General features: G+C 40.0%; 1 protein-coding gene across 3 annotated transcripts in view; it reads left to right on the top strand.

Annotated features, from left to right (window-relative positions):
- sdad1 (SDA1 domain containing 1) overlaps nucleotides 1-13,917 on the top strand; it is a 97,694-nt gene extending 83,777 nt beyond the window's left edge. For all 3 annotated transcript variants that reach the window (XM_059988672.1, XM_059988671.1, XM_059988670.1), the window contains 4 exons: nucleotides 997-1,184; nucleotides 2,839-2,923; nucleotides 6,589-6,750; nucleotides 13,572-13,917. In XM_059988672.1, the coding sequence (XP_059844655.1) occupies nucleotides 997-1,184; nucleotides 2,839-2,923; nucleotides 6,589-6,750; nucleotides 13,572-13,619 (483 nt within the window). In that variant the 3' untranslated portion in view covers nucleotides 13,620-13,917. The remainder of the gene's footprint in view (nucleotides 1-996; nucleotides 1,185-2,838; nucleotides 2,924-6,588; nucleotides 6,751-13,571) is intronic.
- Nucleotides 13,918-15,709: the final 1,792 nt, after the last annotated feature.

The raw sequence follows: 15,709 nt of genomic DNA, 5'->3' as shown, positions 1-15,709 counted from the left end.
CTTAAAACCAACAAAGTTAATGTCCTGGAGTGGCCAAGTCAGAGTCCAGACCTCAGTCTAATTGAGAATTTGTGGCTGGATTTGAAAAGGGCTGTTTGCTCGCAATCCCCATGCAATTTCACAGAGCTTAAGCTGTTTTATCAAGAAGAATGGGGAAAAATTGCAGTGTCCAGATGTGCAAAGCTGACAGAGACCTATCCACACAGACTCAAGGCTGTAATTGCTGCTAAAGGTGCACCAACTAAATACTGACTTGAAGGAGTGAATACTTATGCACTCAATTATTTTGTATTTAATAACTGTGATAAATTTAAACCAAGTTGTAGAGATTTGTTTTCATTTCAACATGTTCTTTTTTTTTTGTTGTTGATCTGTGTCAAAATAGCCAAATTAAGTGCACAGTGATTCAATGTTGTGGGACAATAAAACATAAAAACTTGCGGGGTTTGGGGGTGAATACTTTTTATAGGCACTGTATATGTATAAAATGTGTACATAGCTATAAAATTATGATAGAGTGAATTCACACAGTTTTTTCCCCAGGTTTGAGGAATCTAGAACTAGAGGGCATGGGTTTAAGGTGAGAGGGAAGAGATTTAATTGGAATTGGAGGGGTAGCTTCTTCACTCAGAGAGTAGTCAGTATATGGAATAAGATGCCCGAGGAAGCTGTTGAGGCAGGTACATGAATATTTAGAGGATATTCGGACAGGTACGGAGATGGAAAGGTTTTGGGTGAATATATGGGCCAAATGGGACTAACTTCACTGGGAATCTTGGTCAGCATGGACCAGTTGGGCTGTTTCCATGTTTTATGACTCAGTGACTTTAACTTGCTCTATGTTCAGAGTGAGAGGAGAAAGGCTGGGTGTAACCTAGACTCTGAAAGGAAAGAAAGTAGGTTTCATTTGGGTTGTTTTCTCATTGGTTAAATAAATTTCTGGTTAGACGGTATGTTGCTAGGAGATGAATTCCTTGATGGTCTGTGTTTCAAAAGGTGGAGAAGGTGAAGACCATGCCCACAGAAGCACGCAAAGCAAAAGCAGCACTTGTCAGTGCTAGTCGCCTCCTCACACAGGAAGACTTCAAGAAAATCCGACTGGCCCAGATAGCTAAAGAGGTTGACCCTGCCCCTGGCAAAAGTCAGAAGAGGAAAATTGAGGACAGCAGTGATGATGAAAGCAAGTATGTGCATTTTTAATTCCTAATGATTAGTATGAAAAATCTCTACACTCTGCTGAAGTTTCTTGGTATAAACAAAATTAGTAAAGGCTCCCTGTATAGATAAGACTAAAGCTTGTTTCTTATAATTTCAGTTGCGTTTTAAACTCTGCTACAAAATCACAATGTAAAAACATAAACGAAGCAGGGTAGAACGTGGCCTCTTGACTACTCTACCGTTTGATTAGGTCAGGTCTGTTCCTTGGCTACAAGACAGTTTTCCTCCGTGATCTTCATTACCCCTGTACCCATGTTGTCCAAAAATGTGCTGATCTTAGCCTTTGAATATAAGAGTTCTGAAGACTTATAATCTACACCTGAAGAACTTTGTCCTCATTCCAGCCCTGTCGTGAGGTAATTTCTCCACCTAGTGGAGGTACTCTGTTATCCATCTTCCTTTACAGAATTATCCATGTCACAGCCAGATCACTTCTTAACTAACATTTACACATTCCTCATCATTTTTTTTTAAAGTGCATTATTTTCCTTTAATTCCTCATAACCTGCCATTTCCCCACTATGAAAATTCCCTTCCCTTCTGGGAAAATAAACAAAGCAGCATATGCTGGAATCTGAAATAAAACAGATGCTGAAAAATCTTCCAGCATGTCTGTTTTTGTTTTTAATCTCTTTATCTGCTCACAACCCCCTTTCCCTATCACCAGCAGACCTGCATTTTTATATCCTGTTTTTTCATTTGAATTTGTAGATGCTAGTTGAGTAGCTCAGTGTGTAAAACCGATGCCTGTGGCATCTCAGTAACAAAATCCAGATAGACCTGCCTCTTTTTCCACCTTTCATCCTTCCCCAGTCCTGTGGTGACTAAACCCTGGTGCCAGGAGGCACAGGCCTTTGTGACCTTGGACTGTGGAGACCATATAATCAGCTTTCCATGTGTCCCCTGCAGCTAATAGGCAATTTTTCTCTTTCCCCATGCCTCATTGATCTTCTGAACCTGGTAAATGATCAGATTGCTCATCTTGCATCCTAGTACATAATGTGTGTTGGGCAAGGTCAAAGGGTAAGGCTTCTGCATTACCACATCTTGGGGCTTTTGAACTATAGACAGAATCTTTTATTTGTGATCTACCCAAATCCACATTGCTACTTCAATGGAAGGCCATGACTGCCTGGACCAAGCTGGACCATTAACTCCTCATCTTCTTCCAACGGAGATGCCAATGCAACAACTTTACTGAAAGGGTCTCTACCTTAAGAACCTTGAGCGCCAAGGTCTGACTTGTTCATCTCTACCAATTTATACCGTTCACAGCCACAATGTATCACAGGCCCTACCATGTCTTTTTAAATTTCAGTTGATCAGGAAGATAACACTGCTGTAATGGTGAGCATGTGTATCCTAATGGTTTATTGTTTAGTATTTACTTTGCCTGTAAGTGTGTGCTCTGTAAGATATTTAATATAGGCATCTGTTTTTTGTTGCAAGATTAAATCAAAGTAAATGAGAAGTGCATTCATCAAACTTGTTTCTAACTTTGACCAACTGGTGGTGAGTCAGTTATGTGTGGTCTGTTCTGCTACCAACATCAAGCACAAGAGCATCCATCTCCAAGCCTTTGGTTTTTAATATGCAATTGTAAAATTGTTTAATTTTCAGAGGAGAGCTGCTTTCACTGCGAGATATAGAACGGCTGCATAAAAAGCCCAAATCAGATAAAGAAACTCGACTAGCAACAGCTATGGTAAGTATTGCTGAATATTCTTAATCATAGCTTCACTCTATTTGGTATTTTGAGGTCTTACAAAGAATTTCTTGCTACACGAATCAAATTTACTTCCGGGGATTTTTCATAAGTCTACATAAAACTGATCTTTAATTATCCGTATTCTTTTAAGACACAAGTTTTTGACAGTTTTGTTTCCTTAAGTAGTTGTATCAAAAAACAATTGTGCAGAATAGCTTTGCAGTCAGGAAAATGGAGGATTAAGAAAAGTGTAATTGCATCAAACAAAAATTATACTCTAATCAATCCTTTTTCATGAACTTTTCTGGCTTGATGTGGAGAATGTGAAAGGCTGTTTTGTCAGAATCTCAAGTTGGCAGAAGTTGAAGGCCGCAGATTTCATAGTCTGTGGCTATGAAATGGCAGGTGATGTTGACCTAGAAAAACAACTACCCACTAAGGTTCAGGAGGCTGTAGGATTCAAGCTTTCTCAATTCTGATTTCAGTTTGAATTTGCCATTTTCTACAAGGGATCTGTAACATCCAGCTAAAAGCCAGGCAACAGGCAGACTGCTCAGTCAATCAAATCCAAAAATATCTCTCTGGTAGAAATACAAAAAGTAAAAAAAAAAGCAAATTTTAATTGCATTTATTTACAAAAATAATTCAGCTATACACATGAGATTTTAAAAATGTTACTTTTACTTCTGGAATATAAATGTCTTTTTGAAGATTGATGCTATGCACTTGGAAATTAGTTTTCGGTGTCCGGGAGGCTATTAACCAATAGTTATCCCTTATTACAGCACTACAGCATATTTAATCTTCATGGATGAGTCTTTTTCTAAGGATCCTACAAAAAAAATTGACCCGGAACATTAGTTCATGACAATCAGTAATTAGTGTTTTGAATGCTTTTGAACTTTGGAGTAGTGGTCACCAACCCGTCGATCGCAATCGACTGGTCGATCTTTGAGACTTTCCCAGTAGATCCTGAAAAAAAGAAGAAAAATAAATACACAAATACTATTGAGAGATTGTTTCCGGGTTGTGGGGTTTTAGTTCCGTTCTTTCTGCCCAGTGCATATGCGTGTAGCTCCACCGCCACGTGCTGGTCCCCAACCACCGGGCCGCAAAGAAGCAATATGAGTCAGCTGCACCTTTCCTCATTCCGTCACGCCCACTGTTGAACATGAATACACGCGAGGTCATCAGTCACCTACATGCAGTGACACCCTCGCGCCAGGGATCACTGGTTGGCCTGGGGTAACCGGCCGCCTCACACAGCTGGTGGGAAGTGCCGTTGCTACTGGCCTGGAGCGCAGACAGATGGGCACCACCCCTGAACCTGTTTAGCACACCGAATGTCCGTGGGGAACCCGGTGCTAAAGTATTTGCAGACGACCTAATTCGTAAGTATCAGAGCAGCTACCCCGCTGCAATCTACTGAAAGTCATCCCTCGGCCGATAATCCTTGCAAGAGGGCAGGCGCGCACCCTGTCGCACTCCTCGCTCGGTTGGTTGGTTATTCTCTCCGAACTGCGACCGCTGTGGCCCCAGCTCGGGAACAGCCACACCTGGCCAAGGTGTCTGGCGGTGGGCAGGCGGGAGGGAGGCTGGAGTTCGGGCCCGAAGACTGTCTAATGAGGCAATGAAGCACTCAATACTGCTTCAGTACCTTGACTCCAAGCACCCTGCACTCAAAGACAAACCTGTTGAGTTTTCTCAGCAGAAAAAACGTGAGCAAGCGGGACAGAAGCTACGTGTTGAGAACCACGTAAACTAAATTGCGGAATAGACTGGAATAAGGAACCTGCTTCGAGTATCGCTGTATTCTGGTCGTCTTTAACACCCTCTCTCTCCATCCCCCCGTCAGCCGGTCTGCAAGAATATTGTCAATATTAAACTGGTCCGTGGCACAAAAAGAGGGTGGTGACCACTGGTGTTTCTACATTATTTCTACTTCCGGGTTGTGGGGTTTTACTTCCAGTCTTTACTGCCCTGGTGCACATGTGTGTAATTGATCTGGGGTCGATCTTGCCTTTCACTAAGGTCGAGGTAGGGGATCTTGGGCTTAAAAAGGTTGGTGACCACTACTATGGAGTATAGTAAAGTATCACGTAAACACGAGGAAATCTACAGATGCAGATCCTGATGAAGGGTCTCGGCCCGAAACGTCGAATGTGCTTCTTCCTACAGATGCTGCCTGGCCTGCTGCGTTCCACCAGCATTTTGTGTGTGTTGCTTGTATAGTGAAGTATACGGTTTTTAAATGGAGCTGGTTCAATCTGATCTTTGTTAGCCCAAGTAAACCATGCATCTAATGAGATGACCACATGTTGAATTATTGAGATTCTGTTGTTCAGCATTTGTCACTTTTGTGTTTCCTGATTATATTTTATTGTGTCCACATCTCAGTTTTATACTCTGTCTAATTTATTCTGTTCTCTTCTGGTCAATATCAATTACAGTTTAATTGGTGATGAAAGCTCACAGGTACTTTGTAAAGTTGGGCATCCTCGTGTTAAAGTATACTTGCAGATTTTGCTTCAACATTGGTTTGCAATCTTTTTTGAGGGCAATATTTTGAGCAATCCTTGTATTTTGAAAAAGAAAACCCATTAAAAAAAAAGACTGCTAATTTATGCTTGTTATGCTTTGGTCAGCAATTATTACAATCTGTCACTGCCTATTTTCATCATCATTCTTTCTAATCTGTATCAAGTTGCCCTTTTCCAGGAACGTAGAAGTTTCAGCACAGTTGGAGGCTTTTCACTGCTGTTTTGGCTCCAGTTTAAAAGGCCTAAAACATTAACACCATCAAACCCACATCATCTCTGACACATTCCATCTTGCCATTAGAAAATGGCAGATGGCCAGTTTGTTTCTCTGCTTCCTCAGCTGCTGTATCTAAGCACAGCAAATGCAAATGTCCATCTTGGTGAATAATTGATTTAAATAGTTATGAAAGTATTCATTGTTTTGGACAGTGTGGCTCCAGTAATGTTCTAATTTGTTTTTAATGAGAAGACGTTGGGGTTGTGCTTTATAAATATATATTCAGTTTTACAGCTTACTGACCACAGACAGAACACTCTAGCAGCAACAGTTAATTACAATGGTCTCTATTGTCCTGATTATATATTGGCCAATAAATGCTAGTAACCTATTAAAATGTGCTGCAGCAACTCCACAGCAGCAAACTTGTGGTGCCCATTCTGCAAATATGTACAAACAATGTTCAGGAGGAGTTCAAAGTAAATTTTATTATCAAAGTACATGTACAACCATATACAACCCTGAGATTCATTTTCTTGTGGCCATACTCAGCAAATCTATAGAATTGTAACTTTAACAGGATCAATGAAAGATCAACAGAGTGCAGAAGACAACAAACTGTGCAAATACAAATATAAGTAATAAGAATATGAGATAATGAAATAGAGTGCTTAAAGTGAGATAATTGGTTGTAGGAACGTTTCAATGATGGGACATGCCTTTTTTATTCGACAGCTTGATGTTTGAGGGTAGCCAGTGATTACACTATCAGATCTTGATCCATAATCTTGGCAAAAATGGTATCACTACAGCTTCTGTGATGTGAGGTGAATGACCTTTATGTCCTTGGTGGTTGTTTTGTTCTTTGTCTAATTCACTTTCTTTGGTTTAAAACTATCTTCCAGGCTGGAAAATCTGAAAGAAATCAGTTTGTGAGAAAGAGAACCAAATTGAATCCATTTGCGAGCACAACTAACCAAGACAAGAAAAAGAAAAAGAATTTTATGATGATGAGATACAGCCGCAATGTGAGATCAAAAGGCAAACGTTCCTTCAGGGAAAAACAGGTAATTTGCTATTCTTTAGTTATGTAAAGAATTGCTGTGGAAACACATAGCAAGGGAAGAAACATTCTAAGAGAAAAGGTGGAGAAAATACAGTGCTTCTATACAAAGGGATTGCTCAGAAAATGGTTAAATAGTGCATGCATAACTCTTTCATGTAAATGGAATGTAGAAAAACCCAGTACTATTACCTGTTTGCTAAATATGAAATGAGGCTTATTTGTCAGGATAATATCAGGATTGATTGCTTTAAGGAGAGTTACAGAGTAATGATATAGTTTTATCATATTATTTAGGATACTGATTGAGGATAATGACACTTGAGAGAAAATGAATTGGCAGCAATATTGATAAAAAATATTTAAAATAGTGTATAAAAGAGCCCAGGAAATAACAAATTAAACACTAATGAGGCAGCATAAATAACTCAGAAGTTGAGAGTAAGTAACAAAAGCAAAGTACATTGACACAGAACACAGGAAGGCAAGTGAGAATTAAAAGACTGAAATGCAAAATATTAAAGGATAGAAAGATTATGTTGAAATGGAGCTGAATCTTGCTTGGATACAGTAGCAGTTTGGTTTGCAATTCTGATAATGTGAAAATTTGTATGGAAAAGAGCAAAATGAATTTGCAAGAATGTACGAGAATTCTGCTATCACATTCAAATATTGGGAGGTAGAAATGAATATGTTTACTCTTTCTCTTGCAAAGTGCGGGCTGATTCATGACCAAACAACAGGTCTTTGTCCTGTTGTGGTTCCCAGTGATTCACTTCATACCCTCTCTGTGGCACTCTGTCTTCTTTATTTCACCAGACATTGGGGAGCTGTTATCTTCAGCTCACAGTATCCTGACCTTGTTAACTACATGCTTCTCATAATCTTTTAAGTGATAATCCTAAATTAAGTTTATGGATATCAGTGAATGGTGAATATGAAGGTGAGAAAAGCTGCTGTTTGGTCAGACTAAGAAGATGATTTTATATTCACAGTTACAGATTACAAGCTGTTGTGCTTTTCAGCACCTTAGCTACACTGATAATTGCCCACTAGAAAGCAGACAACTTGAAATTTAACCAAATATGAATCACGTCAAGTATTCATCTGAATATTCTCTTGGATCAGCTCATTCACTCCAGTGCACAATACTGAAAAACAGAGTATTTGTTACACAGCAAAAGAATGGGTCATGCTGATATACAAAGGGACCGAGATGTCCTTGCATACAGATATGCCAAACCTAAGATGCAGTGTTAAGAGTGCAAAAGTAATGTTAGCCTTTATTACAAGAGCTTTGGATTACCAGGGTAAAGAATTACCTTGGCAAGAATGCGTCTGAGAATTGTTAGTTTGTCTAATAAAAAGTCCTCTTGCTATTATTCAGAGTAAAGCAAAAATTCAATAGATTGGTTCTGGGGTGGCTGGTCTATCATATGAGGATTGATTTAGTAGATTGGAAAACTGTAGCTGCTAAAAATTTGAATTAAAAACTGGAAAATGGTAAAGCATTCAGCACATCTGTGGAAACAAGGAGAAGACATAACATTTCAAGTTGATGACAATTTACCAATTGGTTATTGAGCAATATTTTCTGTTTCTTCAGATGAAACAATGAAAGAAGAAAGTTAAAATATAGTAGAATTTACCCTGCAATTTGTGAAGGAAAAGCTAAAGTCAGATGTATCATCATTACAGTGGAGTGAAGGGAATTACAGAGGCATGATTTGGACAATGAGATTAATGGATTTGCCAATGATACAAAGATAGGTGGAGGAGTGGGTAGTATTGAGGAAACAGAGCCTGCAGAGAGACTTAGATAGTTTAGGGGAATAGGCAAAGAAGTGGCAAATGAAATACAACGTTGGAAAGTGTATGGTCATGCATATTGGTTGATGAAATAAACAGGCTAGACTATTATTTAGATGGAGAGAGGATTCAAAACAGATGTAAAGGGACTTGGGAGTCCTTCTGCAGGATACCCTAAAGGTTAACCTCCAGGTTGAGTCGGTGATGAAGTAGGCAAATGCAATGTTGGCATTCATTTTTAGAGTTATAGAATATAAGAGCCAGGATATGATGTTGAGGTTCTATAACGCACTCGTGAGACCACATGGAGTATTGTGTGCAGTTTTGGGCTCTTTATTTTAGAAAGGATATACTGACATTGCCGACTGATGGTGTAGTAGCATCAGCACCGGACTTCGGAGTGAAGGCTTCCGAGTTTGAATCTGGCCAGCTCCAAAATCCTGGAGAGAGATGGGCACCGCCAGGTTTCAGATGCCCAAGGCACGCTGTATGATGACCAAAAAGATCGGTGCAAAAAGCTTGTCATGACGGCATCCCGACGACTGCACCAGGAGTTAGGGGCACATGCAAATACTGACATTGGAGAGGGTTCAGAGAAGATTCACATGAATGTTTCTAGGAATGAGAGGGTTATCGTATGAGGATTGTCTGGCAGCTTTTGGGCTGTATTCCCTGGAGTTCAGGAGAATTAGGAGAGATCTCATAGAAACATTCCAAATGTTAAAAGGCTTGAACATATTAGATATGGCAAAGTTATTTCCCATGGTAGGGGAGTCTAGGACAAGAGAGCACAATTTCCGGATTGAAGGACATCCTTTTAGAACAGAGATGCAGAGAAATTACTTTACTCATAGGGTGGCAAATCTGTGGAATTTGTTGCGGCAAGTGGCTGTGGAGGCCAAGTCATTGGGTGCATTTAAGGCAGAGGTAGATAGGTTCTTGATTAGCCAGGGCATCAAAGTGTATGGGGAAGAGGCAAGGGAATTGGGATGACTGGAGGAATTGGATCAGCCATGATTGAATGGTGGAGCAGACTCAATGGGCCAAATGGCCTACTTCTGCTCCTGTATCTTATGGTCTTATGAGAGAGGAGCTGGTCAAAATTGATTGTAAAGATCATTAGCAGGGATGACTGCAGAGCAGAATGGCTGGAATTTCTAGAAGCAATTCGGAAGGCACAGAATAGATACGTCTCAAAGAGGAAGAAGTATTCTAAAAGCAAGATGACACAACCGTGGCTAACAACAGAAGTCAATGCCAACATAAAAGCCAAAGAAAAAGCTTGTAATAGTGGGAAGTTAGAGCATTGGGAAACTTTTAAAAGCCAACAGAAGGTAATTAAGAATGTCATTAAGGGAAAAAAAATGGAATATGAAAGTAAGCTAGCCAATAATATTAAAGAAGATACCAAAAGTTTCTTCAGATACATAAAGTGTAAAAGAGAGGTAAGAGTGTACATCGGATCACTGGTAAATGATGCAGGGGAGGTAGCTAAGGAGTCAAGGAAATGGTGGACAGACTGAGTAAGTATTTTGCATTAGTGTTCACTGTGGAAAATACTAGCAGCAGTATGCCAGAAGTTCGAGAGTGTCGGGGTTAGAGAGTATGTGCAGTTGCCATTACTAGGGAGAAGGCTGTTGTGAAACTGAAAGGTCTGAAGGTAGATAAGGCACCTCGACCAGATGGTATACACACCAATGTTCTGAAAGAGGTGGCTGAAGCGATTGTGGAGGCATTAGTAATGATCTTTCAAGAATCAATTGATTCTGGCATGGTTCCAGAGGAATGGAAAATTATAAATGTTCTTCCACTCTTCAAGAAGGGAGAGAGGCAGAAGAAAAGAAAATATAAGCCAGTTAGTCTGACTTCAGTGGTTGGGAAGATGTTGAAATCAATTGTTAAGGATGTAGTTTCGGGGCACTTAAAGGCACATGCTAAAATAGGCCATAGTTAGCAAGGTTTTCATAAGGGATATCTTACTTGACAAATCTTTTGGAATTCTTTGAAGAAATAACAAGCAGAATAGACAAAGGAGAATTGGCAAATGTTGTGTACTTGGATTTTCAAAAGGACTTTGACAAGGTGCCACACAAAAGGTTGCTTAACAAGATAGGAGCCCATGGTATTACAGGAAAGATACTAGCATGGATAGAGCAGTGCCGGTTTGGCAGGAGGCAAAGAGTGGAAATAAAGGGAGCCTTTTCTGGTTGGCTGCCAGTGAACAGTGGAGTTCCTTTTTACATTATATGTCAATGACTTGGATGATAGAATTGATGGCTTTGTGGCTGTTTTGCAGATGATATGAAGATGAGTGGAGGGGCAGCTAGTTTTCTGGAAGTAGAGAATCTACAGAAGGATTTACACAGATTAGGAGAATGGGCAAAGAAGTGCCAGATGGAATATAGTGTCGAGAAGTGTATGGTCATGCATTTTGGTAGAAGAAATAAAAGGGTAGGCTGTTTTCTAAATGGAGAGAAAATACAAAAAACCTGAGATGCAAAGGGACTTGGTAGTCTTCTGTAGATTATGCCTGGCCTGCTGAGTTCCTCCAACATTTTGTTTGTGTTGCTGGGAGTCCTTGTGTAACATTGCCTAAAGGTTAATTTGCAGGTTGAGTCAGTGGTGAGGAAGGCAAATGTGATGTCAGCATTCATTTCAAGAGGATGAGAATACAAAAGCAAGGATGTAATGTTGCAGCTTTACCAAGCGCTAGTGAGACTTTACACAGTTTTGGGCCCCTTATCTAAGAAAGGGTGTACTGACATTGGAGAGGGTTCAAAGGAGATTCCCCAAAATGATTCTGGGATCAAAAGGCTTGTCATATGAGGAGCATTTGATGGCTCTGGGCATGTACTCACTGGAATTCAGAAGAATTTGTGACTTCATTGAAATCTTGAAAGATCTCAAAAGAGTGTATACAAGGAGGATGTTTCATATGGTGGGGGAGTCTAAGACCAGAAGACACAACCTCAGAACAGAATGGAGATGAGGAGGTTTTTTATTTTTTAGCCAGAGAGTGGTGAATCTGTGGAATTCGTTGCCACAGGCAGCTGCGGAGGCCAAGTGATTGATTATATTGAAGGCAGAGGTTGATAGGTTCCTGATTAGTCAGGGCATGAAGGGATGCAGGGAAAAGGCAGGAGATTGGGGTTGATGGGTAAATGGATCAGCCGTGATGAAATGGCAGAGCAGACTTGATGGGCCAAATGGCCTAATTCTGCTCCTACATCTTATGGTCTTATGTTGAATTTATTAGTACTAAAAAGTGGTAAACTGCAGAGATAATGTAAAGAATACACTTAATAAAAAAGACCAAGAAATGCTTCCTATTGTAACTGGATCACTTGCAACACAGTGGGGTTGGAGGGTAGTGAAAATGTGGGCCATATCCCAAGTGAACAAATTGCAAGCACGTACTTGCTGTGTGAATAGATTATATGACTTGTCGTGGAAAAATTTATCACCAGCTCAATTTTAGTCAGCAGATGGAACTTGAAAACGAATCCAGTAGCATCATGTGCGATTGTATTGCAAGGTGATTATCAGCCATTAATGACTGATAGTTTTGTGGAATTGTTGGGCTCTATAATTACATTTCTTATCAAAATATGATTTTATCAATATTGTAGGCACCTGAAAATCCAAGGGAAGGATATACAGTCTACATCCAACACTTGCGAAATCAAGTGTGTCATGAGGAGATGTGGAAATCTCTTTGCAATCTATGAAGTGATTTGATAGAAAGGGCATACTATTTAGTTGGAAAATCTTAGCTTTGTATGTTTGTGCATTAATAATTGTGAATAATGCATTTTCAATTTTATATGAATGTAAGGAAAATGCTTTTCCCAAGACAACAACCTCCAATTGGTGTTGTTTTTACCATCAAATTACTTGATTGATTTATTTATTGAGATGCATTATTGAGAACAGGCCCTTTGAGCCACGCTACCCAGCAGCCTCCGATTTAATCCTAGCCTAATCAAGGGACAATATGCAATGACCAATTAACCTATCAACCAGTTTGTCTTTGGACTGTAGGAGAAACCTGAAAACACAGAAAACACAGAGGAAATTAGTGACATGATTAAACTTTTCAGAATCATTACTAAGGACTAGGTATACAAAAAAGTGCATTCATAAATGTAATTTTAGATTTTTAAAATGTAACATCTGTTACGAAATCCCATAACTGGATCACTTACCAGCAAAGATAGAGAGGTCCGTTGAAGTCTGATGGTACTATTTTTTAAAGTATTTATTGATAAAGGGCACAAAAATAAGATTAATGCAAACATACAGATAATATACGTCGTCAATACTAAATCTAAAGCGCGGGTATAATAATAACCAATAAGAAATAGCTCTATCGTTGTCTAGGGGATAATGTATTGTCCAATGGAAAGATAACAGTCACTATCAGTTCGTTCAAGCTGCAGTGTTGTTGGGTTTAAGAACGATGCCGTTTAAACTTGCCCAGGTCATTTATGATGCCAATCCGTTGGGTCAGGGGAGCGGATTCCCCCGTTGTTAGCTAAAAGCTGTTGTCTGTGGTTCCAGCCGCCAATTCCAGCCATGGAATTGAACGCACATGGCCTCCTTCAGATGACTTCCTGCTGTTACGTGGTCGCTTAAGGTTTCTTCTGGTGCGTCTGAGGGGCTGTTCCTACAGACCCTCTTTTATCCTGACTCGCAGGGTCGTAGATGTCAATCAGGTTGGGGGTGTGCACTCTCTCCCTCAACCAGCCCACCTTGCCTGAGGGTGTTCACGTAGTATAGTAGCTCAATCCACAAATTGGTCTCCAAGAGACAATGGCCATGTCCCGTAGCTTTACATCGCCGGGGAAACGAGCCAGCCTGCACGTCTCTTTTCCCATTTCCTGGGCCCCTTGACCCAACCCAACAGTGATCTTGTGATTCTCACAAAGGAGGGCGCTACGGACGTAACACATCTTATGTTCAAAAACTAGGAAGATTCATTGCTACTGCAAACTCAGCTTCTGTTTCTTTCGACAGATTGCTTTGCGGGATGCTCTCTTGAAGAGAAAGAAACAGATGAAATAAGGAATTAATAACGACAAAATACAATAGAAACCAAATATTGTAAACATGAAGATATGTGACTCCTGCATTACAGAGGGTTTGCATTCCCAGGAAGTGGCCCGAAATTTGAAACTATATTATGTACGTGTGCAAATAGAAACAGTTGGGAAAAATTGTTTATTTGTATATTTTTCACAAATTTTGTAAGAGTTCTGTAAGTGAATTTTTGTTATTCAAGTGGCTGTTATGTGGGGATTGTTTGTATTATTGTTAATAGTTTACAGTAATTGATCTACAAATAAAAAAGGCCAAATCACTACTCAGTGTACTCATTTTCTGTACCTCCATTTCCAAATGAAATGAAACATAAATATAGCTTGCTTACAAACAGAAGTGCTGATGGAAGCAGTGGACTTTAAGGTTTGGAGCTTAGCCTTTTGGATGAAGTCTGCCTTCGCCTCAGTGTTCCAGTGAAACACGTACATGAAACAATCCATCTAGTTTCCATCCAGTATTTGGATAGAGCTTTTTGTCATTAAATAAGCAGACCCATTTGGGAGACCATGTTCTCATAAAAAGAATTATTGTTTTATTTAGAGATACAGCAGAGAATAGGCTCTTGCAGTCCTATGAGCTTTGCTGCCCAGCAGCCCACCTACTTCAACCCTAACCTAATCATGGGATAATTTACAATGACTAGTTAACCCACTTGTATGTCTTTGCGTTGTGAGAGGAAATCAGAGCGTCTGGAGGAAAACCTATGTGTCACACGGGAAGGAACATACGAACTTGCTTAAAGAGGACACCGGAACTGATCTCTGATCTCTGCTGCTCGAGCTGCACTAGCATCACGCTAGTGCCCCACTGATGCAGCTTGCTGCTGCTGTGGGTTTACAAACTAGTCATGGAACAGTTCAGCACATAAACAGGCTTTCCTGCCTACCACATTCATGCTGAGCAGTGGGCATCTGTCTGTATTCTAAATTTCAGCACTTATCCCGTAGCTTAAGTGATTCAAGTGGTCATGACACTACTCTGCAGCTCTGCTTCGACTACTGTCAGGCAGTGTATTCCAGCTACTCTGGGTACGAAAGATTTACTCAAATCCCCACTAAAATCTATGCCCTCTACTTTTATCTACACGTAAGGAACAAGTGCTTCCTTTAATCTACCCTGTCCACAATGCTCATAACTTTATATACCTCAATCATATCCTCATTTAACCTCCTCCATTCTTGGGGAAACACATCTAGCGCCTCAGTCTCTCATCATTGCTAAAACGTATTATTGTACTGAATATCTCTGCTACCCTCTGAGCTGAGGTCCAACCTATGTTTTGTAAAGTTTGAGTACAAATTCCATGCATTTGAAAGGGTAAAATGAGGGAACAAACCAATCTCATAGAGGGATCAAAAGTGGAGAGAGTGAGCAATTTCAAGTTCCTGGGTGGCAATATCTGAGGACCTAACCTGGAGACAACATATTGATGCAGCTATAATGAAGGCAAGACAATGTCTATATTTCATCAGGAGTTTGAGGAGATTTGGTTTGACAACTAAAGCACTTAAAAACTTCTACAAATGTACTATGGAGAGCATTCTGACTGCACCACTGTCTGGTGTGGGGGGGGGGGGGGGCTACTGTACAAGATCGAAGTAAGTTGTAGAAACTTGTAAAATTAGTCAGCTCCATTATGGGTACCAGCCTCTGTAGTATCCATGACATCTTCAAGTAAGGTGGTGTCCATCATTTAGGACCCCACCTCCCAGGGCATGCCCTCTTCTCATTGTTACTGTCAGGAAAGAGAAACAGAAGCCTGAAGGCACACATTCCATGATTCAGGGGCAGCTTCTCTGTCATTGATTTCTAAATGAACACTGAACCCATAAACACTACCTCACTACTTTTTTAATTTGTTTTTTTTCCACTATGTATTTCAACTATTTGATACATATATACTTACTATAATTTGTTTTTCTCTCTATATTTATCATGTATTTTAATGTACTGTTGCCATAAAATTAACAAATTTCAAGACCTATGCCAGTGATATTAAATCTGATTCTGAAGGCCAGTGTCCTCTGCCGAACTACTTTTAAGGAATAGTGAAC

Source organism: Hypanus sabinus, chromosome 14 (assembly GCF_030144855.1).
Source record: "Hypanus sabinus isolate sHypSab1 chromosome 14, sHypSab1.hap1, whole genome shotgun sequence".
NCBI classification, from domain to species: Eukaryota; Metazoa; Chordata; class Chondrichthyes; order Myliobatiformes; family Dasyatidae; genus Hypanus; species Hypanus sabinus.
The sequence above is the reverse complement of the archived record's forward strand: the minus strand, read 5'-3'. Positions and strand labels throughout refer to the sequence as shown.